Genomic DNA, 17,040 nt, shown 5'->3' on the forward strand with positions numbered 1-17,040 from the left:
TTTGTCTCTTGAGTAGGTGTCAGTGAATATCAGGAAGCAGATGTCTAACTTTTAGGTGGAGAGGAATGAAACCTTTGCTTTTGTATCTGTAGGTGTTTTCTGACACCACTGTTCCCTGGGATTGCTTAAGCCTGGTCAAAATTAGTTACTCAAAGCCCTTTGAACTTCTGGAGCCTTAAGAGTATGGATTTCAGCAGCTTGTCCAAACCCAGTGCTTTTTGTATGTTAAGTCATATAACCATGGGCCTTGAATGCACGCAGAAAGGCTATTTCATGGAGTAAACTGCTTTCAAACGAAAAAAGGTAGCAAGACTACTTAGATTGCTCGTTGTGTGCATGTGGGAAGTATGACTCAAATTTTGCTGCAGTGCTACAGCAAGATGCAGGAGATGGGACCCATGCCTTGGACCTGGAACTGCTTTTTCATCTGGTAGTGTCAGGGGTGTAGCTGGAGCCCCGACGCCAGCTTCCCCAGGTGAGCTCCCCAGGTCTGCCGGGGGGCGGCGGGGCATCACCTGCGGCTCCTCACTGCCGTGCTTCAAGGCTGGGACCCCCGGGGGGCCCTGGGGAGCCGAGGCAGCAGGGCCAGGGCCAGAGCCGCGCAGCCCCGGCGGGGTGGCGCCCCGGAAGGCGCACGGGGCGCGGGATGCCCGGGGTGCGCGGGATGCACCGGGGGCGCGGGCTGGGGGGCAGGGCGGCCCGGGGGTTCGAGCCGGGCCCGGGGCGCACCCCTGGGCGTCCCCTCGGGGCGTTGTTCGCCCCCCCGCGTCCTTCCTGCTTCCGGGGGCCGCCGCGGGGAGGATTTGCCGCAGATGACATCAGCTGTGGATGCTGGAAACGCGGCGGCGGCGGCGCGGGGATGCGCCGGCTCCCCCCCTTCCCCCTCCTCCTTGCCAGGACCCTGCCCTGCACCGTCTCCGTATAAAAGCGCCGCCGCCGCCCGCCCGCCGTCACTCCCTGCCCGCCGCCTGCAGAGACAGTGCCGAGTGGCCCTTTCTCCTGCCAGCGCCCCGGAGCCGCGGGGCGGAGGCGATGGCCACCGTCGTGGTGGAAGTGGACTCGGAGCCCTCCTGCAGCATCCCCAACCCCACCTCCCCCTCGCCCAGCCTCTCGCACCGCTTCCTGGACAGCAAGTTTTACCTCCTGGTGGTCATCGGCGAGCTGGTGACCGAGGAGCACCTGCGGCGGGCCATCGCCAACATCGAGCGAGGTGAGGCGGCGGGGAGCGGGCACGCCGCGGGCACCCCCGCCGGCGCCTTCCCCCTCCTCGGACGCGGCGGCGCTCGGCCCCCCACGCCCCCTCCCCGCGGACACACGCCCCGCGCAGGGCACGGGCACACGAGTCGCCAGGTCGCGGTCTCCGGCTCGTTACCCGCCAGGGTCCCGCCGCAGCCCCCCGCCCCATCCTTCCCCGGGAGGGCGCGGGCGCTGCGGAGCGACGGCCGCGGGGCCGGGCCGCGCTGCCGCCGGCGCAGGGAGCCGCAGCGTGCTGGTCACCCGCGGATCCGCCCGGCTGCGAGACCCACGCCCGCCATCGCCGGGGCGGGGGCCGCGGTGGGAGCCCGCCGTGCCGCCCCGCCGCGCCGTCCGCCCGGAGACACCGGCGGGTGGGCGTGGCGCGGTCCGCACTGCGGTCTCTATGGCAGCCCGGAGCGGACAAAGGGCGGCCGCGGCGCCGGCGGCAGGCGGGGATGGGGATGGGCTGGGGCTGCGGGGCGGCTGCTCCCGCAACCCCCGGCCCCCCCGCCAGGCCGAACCGGCGGGGCTCGGGGCGTGTTCCTCCGCGGCGCGGAGCGCAGCCCGCCTTTGTGTCCAACTTCGGGCGGTGAGACTTCTCTCTCGGCTGCAGAGCGGTGCGGGACCCAACCCTTTTGCGCGCATATACGTGTATTTCAATAAAGAAAAACCGCATGGGTAGCACGGCTCGTACCTGCGTGCTCGCTCGCCCTCATCATTGTCCCGCTGCGGGCTGCTTTGGTTCGCTGTTTATTTGTCCTTTTCTTAAAGCGGCGATACGGGCAGGTATCACAAGTGAAATGACAGCGTTGTAAGTTCTCGATGTGTTTTCTGGTACAATAGACCGCAGTGTACGTGCAGAGGAGAGAAAAAGCCCCGTTGCAGTAATAGTGGTATGAAGGACAAAGAAAATTGTTGCCGGACCATATAGTTTGTTAAACTCAATTGATACCTGTTTTTGTAACATATATTTTTGATCTGGGCTGGTGAAAGCAGAGATTTCAGAAACCTGCCATTGTTAGAGGGGAAGAGACCCTGGAATGGGGAATCGACAGCAGCCTTGTCATGTAGGTGTGGTTCAGCGGTCCAGCTAGGACTTCGTTTGTCTCTATTGTTGCTTTCTTAGGCATTGTTGCCCTAGTTGGCTGTTTCTCTTGGTTCTTTTTCTTGCCTGTTTGTGGCAAAGGGCAGCCTTATCACAGCTAACCAGCTTCGCCATGACCTGTTCATCTTTATTGCTACCATTGTCTCCTAGGGAGAACTACTGAGGCAGATGCTTTGTCATTCAGAGCCTCTTCAGCATTGCATGTCCCTAATTCTATCTAGGTTTTGGTTGTGTCAGAAGTGAATTGGCTGCATTTTAATTATCTTATTAAAAATTATAAAGCAAATGGATAAAACTTCTGCCTTCAAGACAGCTGATGTCATCCTTCATCTGAAGAAATGCTCCTCAGTCTCTTCTTGAAGCTTCTATTGTACAGTTGCTGCTGCATAGCTCAGTTGCTGCTACCTCCTGCCACTAAGTACAACACCCACTTATAGTTTTGCATATTCAGAGGGATCGCTTTGGCCTTTCTGTTTGTTTTGGATTAGAAGTCACCTTGCTGCTCCTGGTGTCAGATGATCTGCTTGAGATTTTGCCTGCTAGGAAAAAAAAACTTGATCAAATTTTTGAAGTACACAGTTCTGGATAAGTACACTGGGAGTCTGAAGCTCTATTTGCATGAGGCTAATAGGGGCTTCACCAAAGCACTCTTTCTTTTTGCAAAAAGTGTGCTGTAGTCTGGAAAAACCTGCTGCTTTCAACATTTATTCTCAACAGAGCCTTAAATGCATTTTGGGTTCTTGATAACTGCCTCAGTGTCTTTCTGGTACATCTGGTACATCTCCTGAGTAACGTCACTGAAAAGTGTGGATTCATGCGCCAAACTGCAGAGCAACGTGTCAAAGAAAACATCTGCTGATAACACATCAGTGGCGTGATGCTACGCAACCTGGTGGAATGCAGAGTCATTTCTTAATATATCATGAAGAGGGAATGGCGTGGAGAGGTGCATTTTCATTAATTACATTTGGGATGTGACTTTGCTACAGAGGCAATCCTGCAACCCACTATCCACCAAGAAAGAAGAGGGGATGAAGAAAAAGCTTCAAGATTTTTCCACTGATTCAGCAGATGCTACTGGGTGTGCCCTGCCTGCTGTCTGATTAGTTCTGTGTTACTGGCATTTCACTCTTAAGACTGCATAAAGAAGGAATAGCTCCAGTTCAGCCATGCTGCCAGGAGTTACATCCATGTTGTTAATGATCTACGTCATTGGATTGACCTTGGATTTTAGTTCCAGATTTACCTGTGTTCTACCCAAACCTGATTTGGCTATTTAATGTATTTAATACGTTACGCTACTTCATAATGTACATGCATAATTTTTGCATCCAGACTGCTGAATCATGCAGCTGCAGATTTGCAATATTCTATCCAAATTCCAGCTTCACAGCTTTAGCAGCTTCTGGGGCAGCTGTGTGTATGGGATGTCTGGGCTTTTTTTTTTTTTTTTTTTCTTCTCGGACATTGCCAGGCTCAGGAGTCTTGACTACACATAGTCAGAATCTTAACCCCACAACAAATTTGGATTAATGACAAAACCAGCTAGGGATAATGGACAGACCTGATCACCAGCATTGCTGAATCATAGTCCCTATTGCTTAACTGACCTCCAGAAAGCTTTGGAGTCTCCCCACACAAGTTTTCTGCCAGAGGCCAGCAAACTGTTTATCTTCCAGCTTCTTGAAGTTCAGTGCTCATTCATTCAATGTACTTCATCTTTGTGATCAATGTCAGTTTACTAGTCATAGTTTTCATATGTTCTGTACATATGTCTTATTTTATCATCTTTACTTTCTTGCTCTCAAATATTCCAGCACCTGGAAAACATTAAAGCCTGCTGAGCTGTATTTGTCTGCCAAAACTACGCCCCAAAAATGCACCATATGGCCAAGAGATTTTTGGGAAATGAAAATGAGTCTTGTGGAAGAGCCTCTCTGCTGATGCCTCTGAACAACGATGCATCAGTCAGGAAGTGGAGGTGGTGGGTTATAGCTCAGTTATCTTTCTCTTGAGTGGTTATGAAACACACAGAGAATACTGTGTTTCCAAATTTATTTAGAATTTCAAGTGGCAACTACTTAATAGCTGGTAGCATATCCCAATATTAAGCATGCTCCTACCTGGATTGAGATGCTGACAAGGCAAAGCCCTGAATTGTGACTGAAGAGGCTTCAAGCTTTTGAAATGCTTATGTTCATATTTGCATGGAGAACCTACCCAGAGCTGCAATGGGGAGTGGCACTGTGGATCTGGCTTCTTTGCTCTTCCTGCTCTTTTTTCTCCTCATCCTTCACCCCTACAATATGGCTTCTGCCAGCACAAGTCCTGACATTTCTTTTGCCTTGAAAGAGAATGTGGCATGGGAGGTAGCATTGACACTAATGTTCACAGCCTGAAACCCTGATGGAGTTACCAACAGGAGTGTTGATGTTAGTCTCACGGTGAGAGGCTGGCCACACACCTCTTCAGGCATCTCCTCACCAAACCCCAAAGTGATTTAACTGAACAATTTCATGCAGAGGGATGGTCAGGCCCATAGGGAGGGCCGCCAGACACTTCCTCACCTGTAGTCCCTTCTGTGTTTGCCAGCTAACTTGTTTAATGATGCCCCTTTAGGAAGAAAAAATCTCTGTGATGTTGGTGTTCAAAATTGCAGCAGTACCTGGACTTACCTGTAGTGCAACTGCCTGCTCATTATTTTCCAAAATTAGAAGATTTTCCAGAACAATCTCAAAATAAGAAAATCATAGAAAAATGTTAAGCATGTTCTCCCATTATTTATTTTTTTCTTTAGCCATCAAAATCTTATGGAAAGAAACTATACATTTGTCTTTTGGCTGCAATGACATTTTTTTTCCTGGTCAAATTTCAATCCTTAAGAATGTATTTTGGAATAATACTACTTTTTTATCGTATGTGTCAAGTCTCGCACTTTCTAAGTAGCTGGGGAAAAACAGTAGGGAGTAGAGATGTGCCGTTTAGTTTTAAAAAGAGAAAAGATCAAGCATAGCATTTTTAAATCTCAAAACTAGAATTTTGATACTTCATAAATAAAAGATCACTTAAATTTTAATTTTAAATATGTGATGCTTCAAAGCTTTTGAATGAAGAAGTCAGCCATTTAATACTTTGAATTCAAATATTAATTTGCAACATGCTAGGTGACGCTGTCTTTTTTTCCTCAGGACAAGTAGGGTCCGGCAATGTGATTAGAGTGTCCTTGACATGACTCACTCTTTAGGTTTTGTAAACCAGTGAATTGCTATTCTAAAGTCAATTCAGGGATATCAGTAGCTTCTTCTAATGTGGCTACTGGGACATGGGACCAGCAGTCCTAAAGCTGCGGCCCTAAAGGATGATCACTTTTTGGAAAGGCAAATTTCCTCTTGCTTGTAACCGATTCCTGTCTAGAGTGCTCGTTTTGAACGCTCAGCACTTAATGGCTGTGTGCCTTGAAGGGAAGAGAGGCTGGATTTGGAATTTAGAAATGTATGCAAATAGCTGGTATGCAAATGGGGAAATAGTTAAAACTTTCAGTGCTCATGTATCAAGCTAGATGTGTTTCATATTTTGAATTTTAGGAATCCGATCATGGGACACAAACCTGATTGAATGCAACTTGGATCAAGAACTGAAACTTTTTGTCTCTCGCCATTCAGCTAGATTCTCTCCTGAAGTTCGAGGTGAGTTTTTTGGAAGTGTTTGACAAAGTTTGAGGTTTTTTTTTTTTTCTTTTGTTTAAGAGCAGAATTAATAAACATACTCGGGGACTATATGGCCTGCTTTCATTTGTGATTCTTGACAATGAATATTTTTTTCCTTTATTTAAAATATGACTTGAAAAATTACAATTTGTTTTAACTTTCTCACAACTTTAAAATAATCAGCCTTTTAAGTTAGCTTCATATATATCACCATGATTACTTTTGTAGAAGGTGCTAGTTTTAGGGCCACATTAAAGTTAAGTAAAGCTCACTTTTTGACTGAACAGTTCACGTTACGTAGCACCTATGTGGTAGTCCCAGAGACTAAAGCTTATTGTGGTAGGGAGAGCACATACAAAACAAATAACCTGAATGGTTAACTCTGCAGTTCGATAGAGCCAGGAATGGTGTCACGGCTGTTGTGCAAGTGTGGCTTAATCCCTATACTTCTTCCCAGAGGGCTTGGACTTTATTCTTTCTTGGTATGAAAAGTTGAGGGTTGGAGGGTCTACCTTGACTCACAGGAACTGTCTTTGGCTTGTATGAGTAAATTAAAAGTTTGCAGGTCTTGTAAGACTAAACCTCTTGGGCTGCCTTCTCTTCAAGCCTGTCCTTCCTTTGGAGGATTCGTACAATAAAGCAAAACAAAACAAAAGGTCCTATTTTGTGAAGTGTAAAATTTCATTTTCTTCTGGTTGCATGGGAATCAAGTGTTTGGTAAGTTTCCTAACATCTTATTACTGTGCCAAATGCTGAGTAAGCATGGGTGCAATTAATCACCATTTCCATGTGAAAATATGTAACATTCTGAAAGGAGTGGAGGTTGCTTTCATTGGTGAGATCATCGTGGCCATGTGCATGTTGACTAGTACAACCTAGGACTGACAAGGGTTATAAATTCCAGCTTCAGGAGCATCTCTTAAGTGTGGTGAAAAAGGGCTATGAAATTTGTGTCATGCTACTAGATCACATTCCTGGGATCAGTTGCTATGCACTGTTGACAAAGACCACCTGATGTCTTGTTAGCATGACAGCATTGACCTGATGGTTTCAAATGATGTACCAAAATGTCTTGTGTAACTAATTATTCTGTAGGTAGGTTATAGCAGTTCTTACTATACTTCCCTGTATCTATAGAGACTAAAACATTGCCAGAATTAAGGAAGAAAAAAAAATATCTATGATTCTTTCACTGGTTTGAAAACCAGCCAAACCAGTACAACAATATTCAGAGTGAAGATTTAGAGTCAAGGCATATAGTTCCAAATTTACATGGAAGCAAACTGAGACCTAGAATACATCTCTTTTTCATTTCAGTTTAAATGCATGACACCAATTCATTTTCTCAATGATACTGGTTGCTTTGGTTTACAGAGAGGGTGTTCTCATAAGTGAAATCAGCAGAATTTATCTTTAAGGGAATGCAAGATGCAGTGCATCCCATTTATAACATGGATGTGTTTACTTTAAAACTTCAGTGAGAAAAAAGATCCTGCACTTCTTTAACAAAAATGTTCCAGCATGTCTAATATTTTTTGCTGTTTCATTTAGATGATGCGTCATGATACCATTGCATGAATAAAGCAAATACTCTGCTTTCATATGATAAATAAAATAAGGTTATGCACCCCTTTTCTCAACAGAAGGATTATAGAATCCTCCAAGAATTTTTCTCTAGGAATTGTATTTTTAGTTGATTTTTTTTTTCTTGTCTAGACTTGCCTATTTAGTCTGTCGTTTTGTTGAATTACAGCTTAATTGCATGTGACTGGAATTCATCAGCATCTCTATGACAAGCAGTAATGAATGAGTTTTTCACCACTGCTCAAACTTTAAACAATAAACTGCGAAAATCTATGTTGAAAGAGCATTAAGGGAGCTTGAAACTTGAATAAAGGGAACATCCAGGAATAAAGTGAGTCCTCTTGACCAGTTTCTTGTCTAAAATTTTGTGGGGAAGCCCATTGGCACCTCCAGAATCCCACTGCACGGATCAGAGGATCATTAATTTTAGTTTCTCTGGTTCTCTGATGTTGAATCTGCATGAGGCTTCTTAGTATACTCTACTGTTTGGTAGGGAGAAGGGGTTTTTGTTGCCATTTGTTGATAAAATTTTAGAATGTTTGATTTCTGTTACAACACCCAAATGCTGAATTTTGAGTGTTTAACCAGTGAAATGGTCAACGTTCATACTGAAGAGTTGATTGTAAGTACATAGTCCCTTATGATTGCAAACTCAGAAATTTTGTGGAATGTGGGTAACTAGGTGACCTTTTGTCCAAGGAAGGTATTCATCCAGGGTGATGGGGTAGTCTGTGGGCTGTAGTTAAACAGCCTGGTTTTCAGTCCTTTGAGACTGAGCTCTCTGTGTGACTCGCACATAGGGACAGTTTGCTCTTGAGGAAGGGTAGAGTCATCTGCACAGCTCCTAGTGTAGCCAGGTCTGACTACTGACTGAAGCCTGTTTGACTATAATGTTTAATTATGGTAATTGCAATGCCAGCTCAGTACATGCTTGTATGCTTCTCAAAGCAGCTTGAGGATATGCACAGCAGCAATGTGAAAGGTAGGACTCTTTCTCAAAAGGAAGCTTGGAGGAAATGGGGCCAGCTCTGTCCCCACGCCATATGCCTGCAATCTCAAAGGAGAGACATGCGAGAGAATATGTCTGTCAAAGCATTCATGTGTTTTCACTTGAGGAATTTGACGTCTAATCCTTCTCCCTGTGTAGTGAATAGCAGTGTACATATTGATACTGCAGGGAGCATGACCAGATCCAACACTCTTTTTGTGCTCTTTTCAAGGGAATGGATTGTCACAGTGGTATTTGTGCGTGGTATGTTCAGCTGCTGGGCAATTTATGGATGATTTATGATTCCTGAAAAATAGAATTCAGATTGGAAATGCCAGCAGATCTTTTCTGATGCCTTGTAAAGAATCTGAGTTAGCAGACTCCCTAATAATACCAATCTCGCAGAGATGTTGTCAGGTGCTGGTGAAAAATGAGTAACAGAGCTTATTGAGTGGTTGCCAAGACAACAGGCAACATGACTTAAAATAGGTGCTCCAGTGGTTGCCTTTGTTTTCTCTGTCATATACTGACAACTTCCATTGTAAGTTAACATCACAAGGACAAAAAAATCAAATAATAAATTGTTAACATGTACATGCTGAAAAAGGAACTGTGTATCTGGTAGTGAGGCAGAGCAAGTGGAAAGTCTTGGAAAGTGCTCTGTGGAAATTGCTGTACCTACCAATCTTCACTTAAGTATAAAAAAAAAAGTTGCAGCTTCACAAAAGGGCAATTAATGGGATTTGGGGTGTGGGAGAGTGAAGCCATTGAAGGCCCTTCTGCAAGTGTTTCACTGGGGACATTTGACTGTCGCATTGGTGTGTATTTAAACCCTTGTCTAAATGAAGTCTGTTTTATTGAAATAGCTCTTCAGCAGCTAGTCACTCCTAACCTTCCAAGAAACGCTGCTCAAGCAACACACTGTGGCTCCTTTGTCCTGTTAAGAAGAATGTGTACCTGTGGAAGACATGTTCCCTATCTGAGGAGTGCCGGGAGGTCTCCTGTTGCTCCTAAGTCAGCAGACACTTCCTTATCTGTGTCCCAGACTATTTTTGCAAGCCTGCCTGTGGCCACCTCAGCAAAGTGCAAGACATATTCAGTGTCCCCTTGGCAGCCACCTGCATCAGCAGTTTGCTTGCCTCCTTCAGGCTTACTAAAGGTCATTGTTCTCCAAAACTGTCATTACCCCAAAAAGCCTTAAGAGCTTCCATCTGAAAGTTACCATTTCAAAAGTTACTGTTTGGGACTAGTATCCTGTGGAGAATTTTTAATCTGGAAATTTTAGTCATCAGTGCCCACAGCTCTATGCTTCACCAAAGTGGTCTGTAGTCCCATTGCCTTTGTTAAAGCAGATCTAAACCCAGTTAATATCACACCTAGTAGCTTGCAGTATGAACTCATGGAGTTGCTGATAAAATCCTGAAGAGCATGGGTTTAGTGCTGTTTTACTGAAAACTGCAGTTCATCACAATTTGTCAAGTAAGAGGACACAGGCACTTGAGCAAAACCTATCAATTAAAATGAAAGAAAAAGAGCCAAGAAGTCAAGACCAGATTTCTCAACTCAGAGCAGCATCACTAAGTGCTGAAGAATTAATTTTGCTTAGAATCTTGAGTACCCTGGTATGCACATTTAGGGACTTCCTATAAATATGATTCTTCAGCTATTAGAGACCGTAGTAGCTGGAACAGCTATTGCGTGGAGTCATTTTAGCTTATTATATGTTTGGTGAGGTTAATTTTAGTTGGCTACCAGACTTGTTTTGTGTCTCAAAGTATTTGTGCCTCGGAAGAAAGAAAATGGAGGCAAAATAGGGCTTGAATAGGGAATTGAGCTGACTAGCATGGCTGCAGCTGTGAAGTGTGTCCCTGCAGGGCATTGCTGCCAGTGGTCCAGGGCTGCAGTCATGGGGCTGCCCAGCAGTACAAGCAGATCAGCGGTGGGCCTCTCGTCTGCTCATGAGCTTTTCTTTGGGGGAGGTTGCTAGGATTTTGGTGGCTCAGGAGAGGATTACAGTGTAACAGCCTATGTGTTTAGGTACATGAATTGTCGAAGCCTTCCTTTGTTAGTACTGATCAAAATTCCAGAGATGGGCTAATAAGTAACTTTTTTTTTTCCAGTGAAGAAATTGTTGCAATTGTGTCAATCATTCTGGCACTAACTTCCATTTCTGCTTTTTTAGGAATGATCTCAAGGAAAATTAGCATAAATTTAAATTGCTGCCAAAACACCAGTACCTGCTGATGCTAAGCTGTTAGCATGAATCAGCAAAATGACAAAGAGGTTATTTTTAAATGCCTTGTATCACAAGTACATACAATGAGTTCAGAGTAGCCCATATTTTATGGGAACAGGCTTTCACCTGTGTGAGGCAGCTAACAGAGTCATGGAATTAAATTAGTTGTGAATAATGACAGAATTTTAACTCCATAATGAAATTTGGATCCCTGTTTCTCTTTATTAGAATTATTATCCAGCATACCTAATGGTATTTTCACAAAGCTTGTTTTCTTAAAGGTTATTTAATAAAAGCTTACAAAATTGTGCATCTTCATTTGTCCCTTATGAGACTCCTTAATCTTTCTTTCCTAACATTTTGTCTACATGGGATATCTGAAACTGAAGGTAATATTTTATTTTTGACCCTTGCTCAGTATCATTTACAGATGACCTGTCTCTCATCTCTTCCATCATGGCTTTTTAATAAATGTGTAACTAGAACATCACTGCCACTTTTCATCTAGTTACTGGTTGTCACTAGCAACATTTTTGTCAGATGCCTATTTTTCTTAATTTTGTGAAGACATTTGTTTTTAATTGACTAGATTTTCTATTACTTCCTGGTACAGTGTAGTGGTCACTTGAGAGAGGTATTAAATGTTTGTAATTGTAATCTGAAGGAGGAAAGACTTGATCCAAAGGCCACTGAAATAATTGGATTGGATTTTGGATTAGAGGAATTATTATCTAGTATTATTAAGGTTGAACAAGAACCAAATTTTCCCATAATGGGGGAGAAAGCGAAGATTTTAAATTCTTTCTTGCCAGATAAAAATGGTGTTTTATTTGCAGTGATCTGCCTACCACTGTACTCAGTAACAGGACTAGACTCAGAGAAGAGGTGAGACACACAGTCCTTGTCTAAACGGAGTGGCACAGGGAGCATGTGCTCATCCCTATTGCTAACTGTAAAATCACAGTTGCCACTGTGGCTGCTGCTGTCAGCCTTGCAACAGTAGGAGGAGGTCCAGCTGTCCTCTACCTTGTAGAGACAAATGCAAACAATGCGTTAGTACTGACCACAGATCCAGGTGCTCCTGTCTGTAGACTGCCGGGAGTATCCCATAGTACTTCACAGTCCCTGTGAGCAGGTAGGGAAGATACACACTTTAGTCAGCAATAGTCACAAATAGAAAGCCAGATAGTTCTGTAACAGAGGCCCATGCTTTTGCATCAAACCCCCAGACAATCCCACCAAAAAGACATGATGGTTACTTTTGGCTTGTAGTCACCGATGGTAATCTGTTCCTAAAGTTGAGAAGAAAACCCAGTGCTCCTGATGGCCTGGGTTTGCATGCTGTCTGTGTGTGCAGCATAGACTCACAAATGTAAGGACATGATTCTTCTGGTTCCTGACTTTTCTATATGTTGGAGTTAGTCTGTTTATGATTCAAACTAGTTGCTGATATAAAAAAAAGTTTTTAAAATTTTGTATTAAAATAACTAATTCAGAAACAAATTTGTATGAATTTCAGTATTACTTTGGTGTTGCAACTTTATGTGTTTTGGTACTTGAGAGCTTGTCTATAGTGGAAGATGAGTCACTGTCCTGTGTCCTTATTTCCCCATCTTCTGCATAGCTGTATGGGGAGATTCTGCCCATCAGAACTCTGGGAAGCTTAGGGATTATTTAAAACAAACAAACCAAAACCCGGGGTTGGGAAAACCACAACAAACCCCTCTTCCATGATAAACCATGTTTTTGGCTTTGTAATCTCTGAGTGATTCTAATGAGCTATTGAAACTTTTACCTGGAAGTTAACTTCCCCCCTGCCAAAAGGCAGCCTTTGGAAGTTGTCCCAGTTTTATGGCAGTTCTGTAGCTCTTCTGGAGAAAAGACTGATCCCAGCTTCAGCTGCCATGTCCTGAGACACAAATCAGCTTTTCTAGGTCCTCTAAGCACTTTACAGTGGATTAAGTTCCCACCCTGTCCCTAAGAGACTAGAAAGAGCAAATGCAAAAAAACTCCTAAGGCAAGGTAAAGATGATTTACTAGATGAAGGAAAGAAGAAAAAAACAACAAGCAGAGTGAAGGAAATTGCTCACCGTCTCACACAGGCAGTCTGAGTGTACTGAGAGAGCTGGCAGAAGAGCTCGCCAAGCCACTCTCCATCATTTATCAACAGTCCTGGCAAACCAGGGAGGTCCCCCTTGACTGGAGGTTAGCCAGTGCAACACCCATCTACAAGAAGACTTGGAAGGTTTAAATATTTTTCAATACTACTTGTTTTTAGTAGATTTAACATTTTCTGGCAACTTCATCAATTTTAATCTTTCTGTCCACTTTTTCAATAATTGCATTACAAATGCCTTCCTTTTTAGATTTCAATCAACTATATATAAAAAAGTTTGAAATGGTCTTTTGTTTCTTTTTTATTGTGTCCTGCAACATACTGGATCAAATTAAAAACATACCACCTTTCAACATAACACATGGAAGACATGGATGTCACTAAAAAAAAAATCTAGATGGAGATGGCGTAATATTTAAGTGGCTCTTTAAAAGTAAGGATGGGTTCCTTTGATCATAGCACTGTCTTAACTGCATAAATAGTTTGGCTGCAGCAACTGTATTCCTGAAGAGTCCCTAGTGGGATTAGTTGCTTTGCACCTAACAACCCTCTATACCTATTAAAGCCTGTAATTACAAGAATAATTACAATTTGTCTTCAGCTTTGGTGGGATGTTGTTGTTGTATGTCAAGTAGGGGATTATTAAGTGGAAGAAGACCTTGCTGACATTCTCATTTTGTGTTGAACAGGAGGACCTCATAGTATTAATCTGTTGGGAGGAGCTGCTGAGTGGGTGAAACCCATTTACTGGGCTCTGCTAATGTGTGTGGGTCCTCCACAACCATTTGTAGACAGTAATCACAGGAAAGAGCAGGTGCAAAGCATTCAGATTTCTTTAAACATACAAACTTACTATTCAGTCCATCAAATAGCGTAATACAATTGTGTTAGAGCTGTACCTACCTAAAAGGGTACAGTTTTAACTTCTGAATTGTTTCATGGCCCGCATGCTCCCTTTGTAATTAAATTGGTTTAAACTGAAAGCAAAATCCAGGCCAAGGATCAGTTTCTTGCAGAGAATCTGGAAGAAATTAGATATTTACTTTATTTTACAGGTCTCTGCTTTTTTTTGTTTCACACACCATGTTATGTATTTGTAGTGTTGATGCTCCCCTAACTTTCAGTTCATTCCTGACCTGAGCCTTTTTCCCTGCTGGTGTAAACAGCTGGGCACCTATGAAATGACCTGTGTTCTCCCATGCTTTTCAGCCCTTCTTAGAGTGCTATGAGAGTCAAATGAGTTTTTAACACAGTGCCTGCTGTTTTCCGGTGGGGGTAGTAGTTAAGTGTGGTGAGTTCAGCACAGGACAATATTCTGGTCCTTGCATGGTAAGGCTTTCTCCCTTCTTGTCTTGACTTGTAGTCACAAAAAAGCAGGGATGCTTTTAAAAAGAATGGGCCACTCTAAAAGATTTCTTTTGCTATTGGAAGTGAAAGTGGTACTGCAAGACAGCCCTGTGTAGAGCTACTCTACCAGCTCCAGATGAGCTGGCACCTCTACCTGGAACAGTGCAGCCCCATGCAGGTGCAGCCGCAGACTTCAGTCCCTAGGAGCAGAATGATCTCAGCAGTGATGGACCTCTCAGAAGACCATTGTGAGGGTCTCGTCACATCAGTATTTAGCTTTGCCACAGTTGGCAGGGCTCTGTCACTGTAACAGCTTTGGTCTCTCTGCAAGGGCAGCTATTGCATGGACAAAGCATAGATTAAAAGCTTTATTGTGTGACACTGATATCCGAAGCTATTTTTCCCAGTTTACCTGATGTATTTTTTTATTTCTTCAGCTTATTTTAAACATTGTATCCTATTCTCTTCTGCTTTCCTAAAATGAGTGAAATGCTGAGTTTTATTATTAGCAGAGGTTTTCAAGACTAGGGAGAAGCTTGTCTTCATTTTACAAGGCAGTCCTGAAGGGCCAAGGGGTCCAGGAAGGCTGGACATTCTTCAAGACAGAAATCTGAAAGGTGCAGGAGCAGACTGTCCTCATGTGCTGGAAGACAAGCAGGTGGGGAAGAAGCTGGTGGGAAGAGAGCTTTGGCTGGCACTCGGGGGGGAAAAGGAGAGTTTGCCACCCTTGGAAGATGAGGCAGGCAACTCAGGAGAACTACAATGATGTCGTGAGGTTATGCAGGAAGAAGATTAGAAAGGTGAAATCCCAGCTACAGCTCAGGATGGCCACTGCCATAAAAGATAGCAAAAAAATGTTTTTAGAAATACATTAGAATAAAAAGGAGGGACAAGAGTAATCTTCATCCTTTATTGGATGTGACAAGGAACGCTGCCACAAAGGATGAGGTAAAGGCTGAGATGCTTAATGCTGCCTTTGCCTCAGTCTTTAATAGTGAAACCAGTTACCCTCAGGGTGCTCAGGCCCCTGCTCTGGAGGACAGGGATGAGGAGGAACAGAATGCAGTGCCCACAGCCCAGGAGGAAACAGTTACCGACCTGCTGCTCCACTTGGGCATGCACAAGTCTATGAGGACAGATGGGACCCACCTAAGGGTACTGAGGGAGCTGGCAGAAGAGGTCACCAAGCCACTCTCCATCATTTATCAACTGTCCTGACTTAACCAGGTAGGTCCTAGAAGACTGGAGGTTAGCCAACATGATGCCCATCTACAAGAACAGAAGGAAGGAGGATCTGGGGAACTAAAGGCCTGTCAGCCTGACCTTGGTGATGGGGAAGGTTACAGAGCAGATCATCCCAAGTGCCATCACACAGCGTGTGTGGGACAACCTGGGGATCAGGCCCAGCCAGCATGGGTTTATGAAAGGCAGGTCCTACTTGATGAACCGATCTCTTTTTATGACAAGACGACCTGCCTAGTGGACAAGGGAAAGGCTGTGGATGTTGTCTGCCTGGACTTTAGTAAAGCCTTTGACACCATCTCCCACAGCATTCTCCTGGAGAAACTGGCTGCTTGGGGCTTGGATGGGCACACTCTACACTGGGTTAAAAGCTGGCTGGATGGCTGAGCCCAAATAAAAATAAAAAATGGAGTTACATCCAGCTGGTGGCTGGTCACAAGTGGTGTTCCCCAGGGTTCAGGCCTGGGCCCAGTTCAGTTTAATATCTTTATCAACGATCTGGATGAAGGCATTGAGAGCACCCTCAGCAACTTTGCAGACGACACCAAGCTGGGCAGCAGCGTTGATCTGCGGGAGGGCAGGAGGCTCTGCAGAGGGGTCTGGACATGCCGGACCGATGGGCCGAGGCCAGCTGGATGAGGTTCAAGAAGGCTCCGTGCCGGGTCCTGCACCTGGGTCACACCAGCCCCACACAGCGCTACAGGCTGGGGCAGAGCGGCTGGAAAGGGCCTGGTGGGAAAGGGCCTGGGGGTGCTGGTCGGCAGCCGGCTGGGCATGAGCCAGCAGTGTGCCCAGGTGGCCAAGGAGGCCAGCAGCACCCTGGCTTGTGTCAGGAGCAGTGTGGCCAGCAGGGCAAGGGAAGGGACTGTCCCCCTGCACTGGGCACTGGTGAGGCTGCACCTCGAACCCTGTGTTCAGGTTTGGGCCCCTCACTGCAGGAGGGACGTAGAGGGGCTGCAGCGTGTCCAGGGAAGGGCAGCGGGGCTGGGGAAGGGTCTGGAGCACAGGGCTTGCAAGGAGCAGCTGAGGGAACTGGGGCTGTTTTGTCTGGAGAAAAGGAGGCTCAGGGGAAATCTTTCTCTCCACAACTACCTGAAAGGGGGCTGTAGGCAGGTGGGCGTTGGTGTCTTCTCCCAAGTAAGAAGTGATAGGACAAGAGTAAATGGCCTCAAGTTGTGCCAGGGGAGGTTTAGTTTGGATATTAGGAAAACTTTCTTCACCAAAAGGGTTATCAAGCATTGGAACAGGCTGCCTAGGCAGGTAGTAGAATCACCATCCCTGGCGATACTTAAAAAAATGTGTAGATGTGGTGCTTAGGGTCATGGTTTAGTGGTGGACTTGGCAGTTCTGGGTTAATGGTTGGACGATGATCTTAAAGGTCTTTTCCAGCCTAAATGATTCTATGATCCTGTGATTCATCCTAGATGGCACTTTTTCTTCCCTTCCCCATAATGTTTTTTTTCCTGCAGTCTTCCTGTA

General features: G+C 45.0%; 1 protein-coding gene across 1 annotated transcript in view; it reads left to right on the forward strand.

Annotated features, from left to right (window-relative positions):
* Positions 1–754: 754 nt before the first annotated feature.
* The window catches only part of MAP1B (microtubule associated protein 1B), a 74,768-nt gene continuing 58,482 nt past the window's right edge, over positions 755–17,040 (forward strand). Inside the window, exons 1-2 of the mRNA XM_056325410.1 lie at positions 755–1,210; positions 5,926–6,027. Of these exons, the coding sequence (XP_056181385.1) occupies positions 829–1,210; positions 5,926–6,027 (484 nt within the window). The 5' untranslated portion in view covers positions 755–828. The remainder of the gene's footprint in view (positions 1,211–5,925; positions 6,028–17,040) is intronic.

The sequence above is a fragment of the Falco biarmicus genome, chromosome Z (genome assembly GCF_023638135.1).
Source record: "Falco biarmicus isolate bFalBia1 chromosome Z, bFalBia1.pri, whole genome shotgun sequence".
Classification (NCBI taxonomy): domain Eukaryota; kingdom Metazoa; phylum Chordata; class Aves; order Falconiformes; family Falconidae; genus Falco; species Falco biarmicus.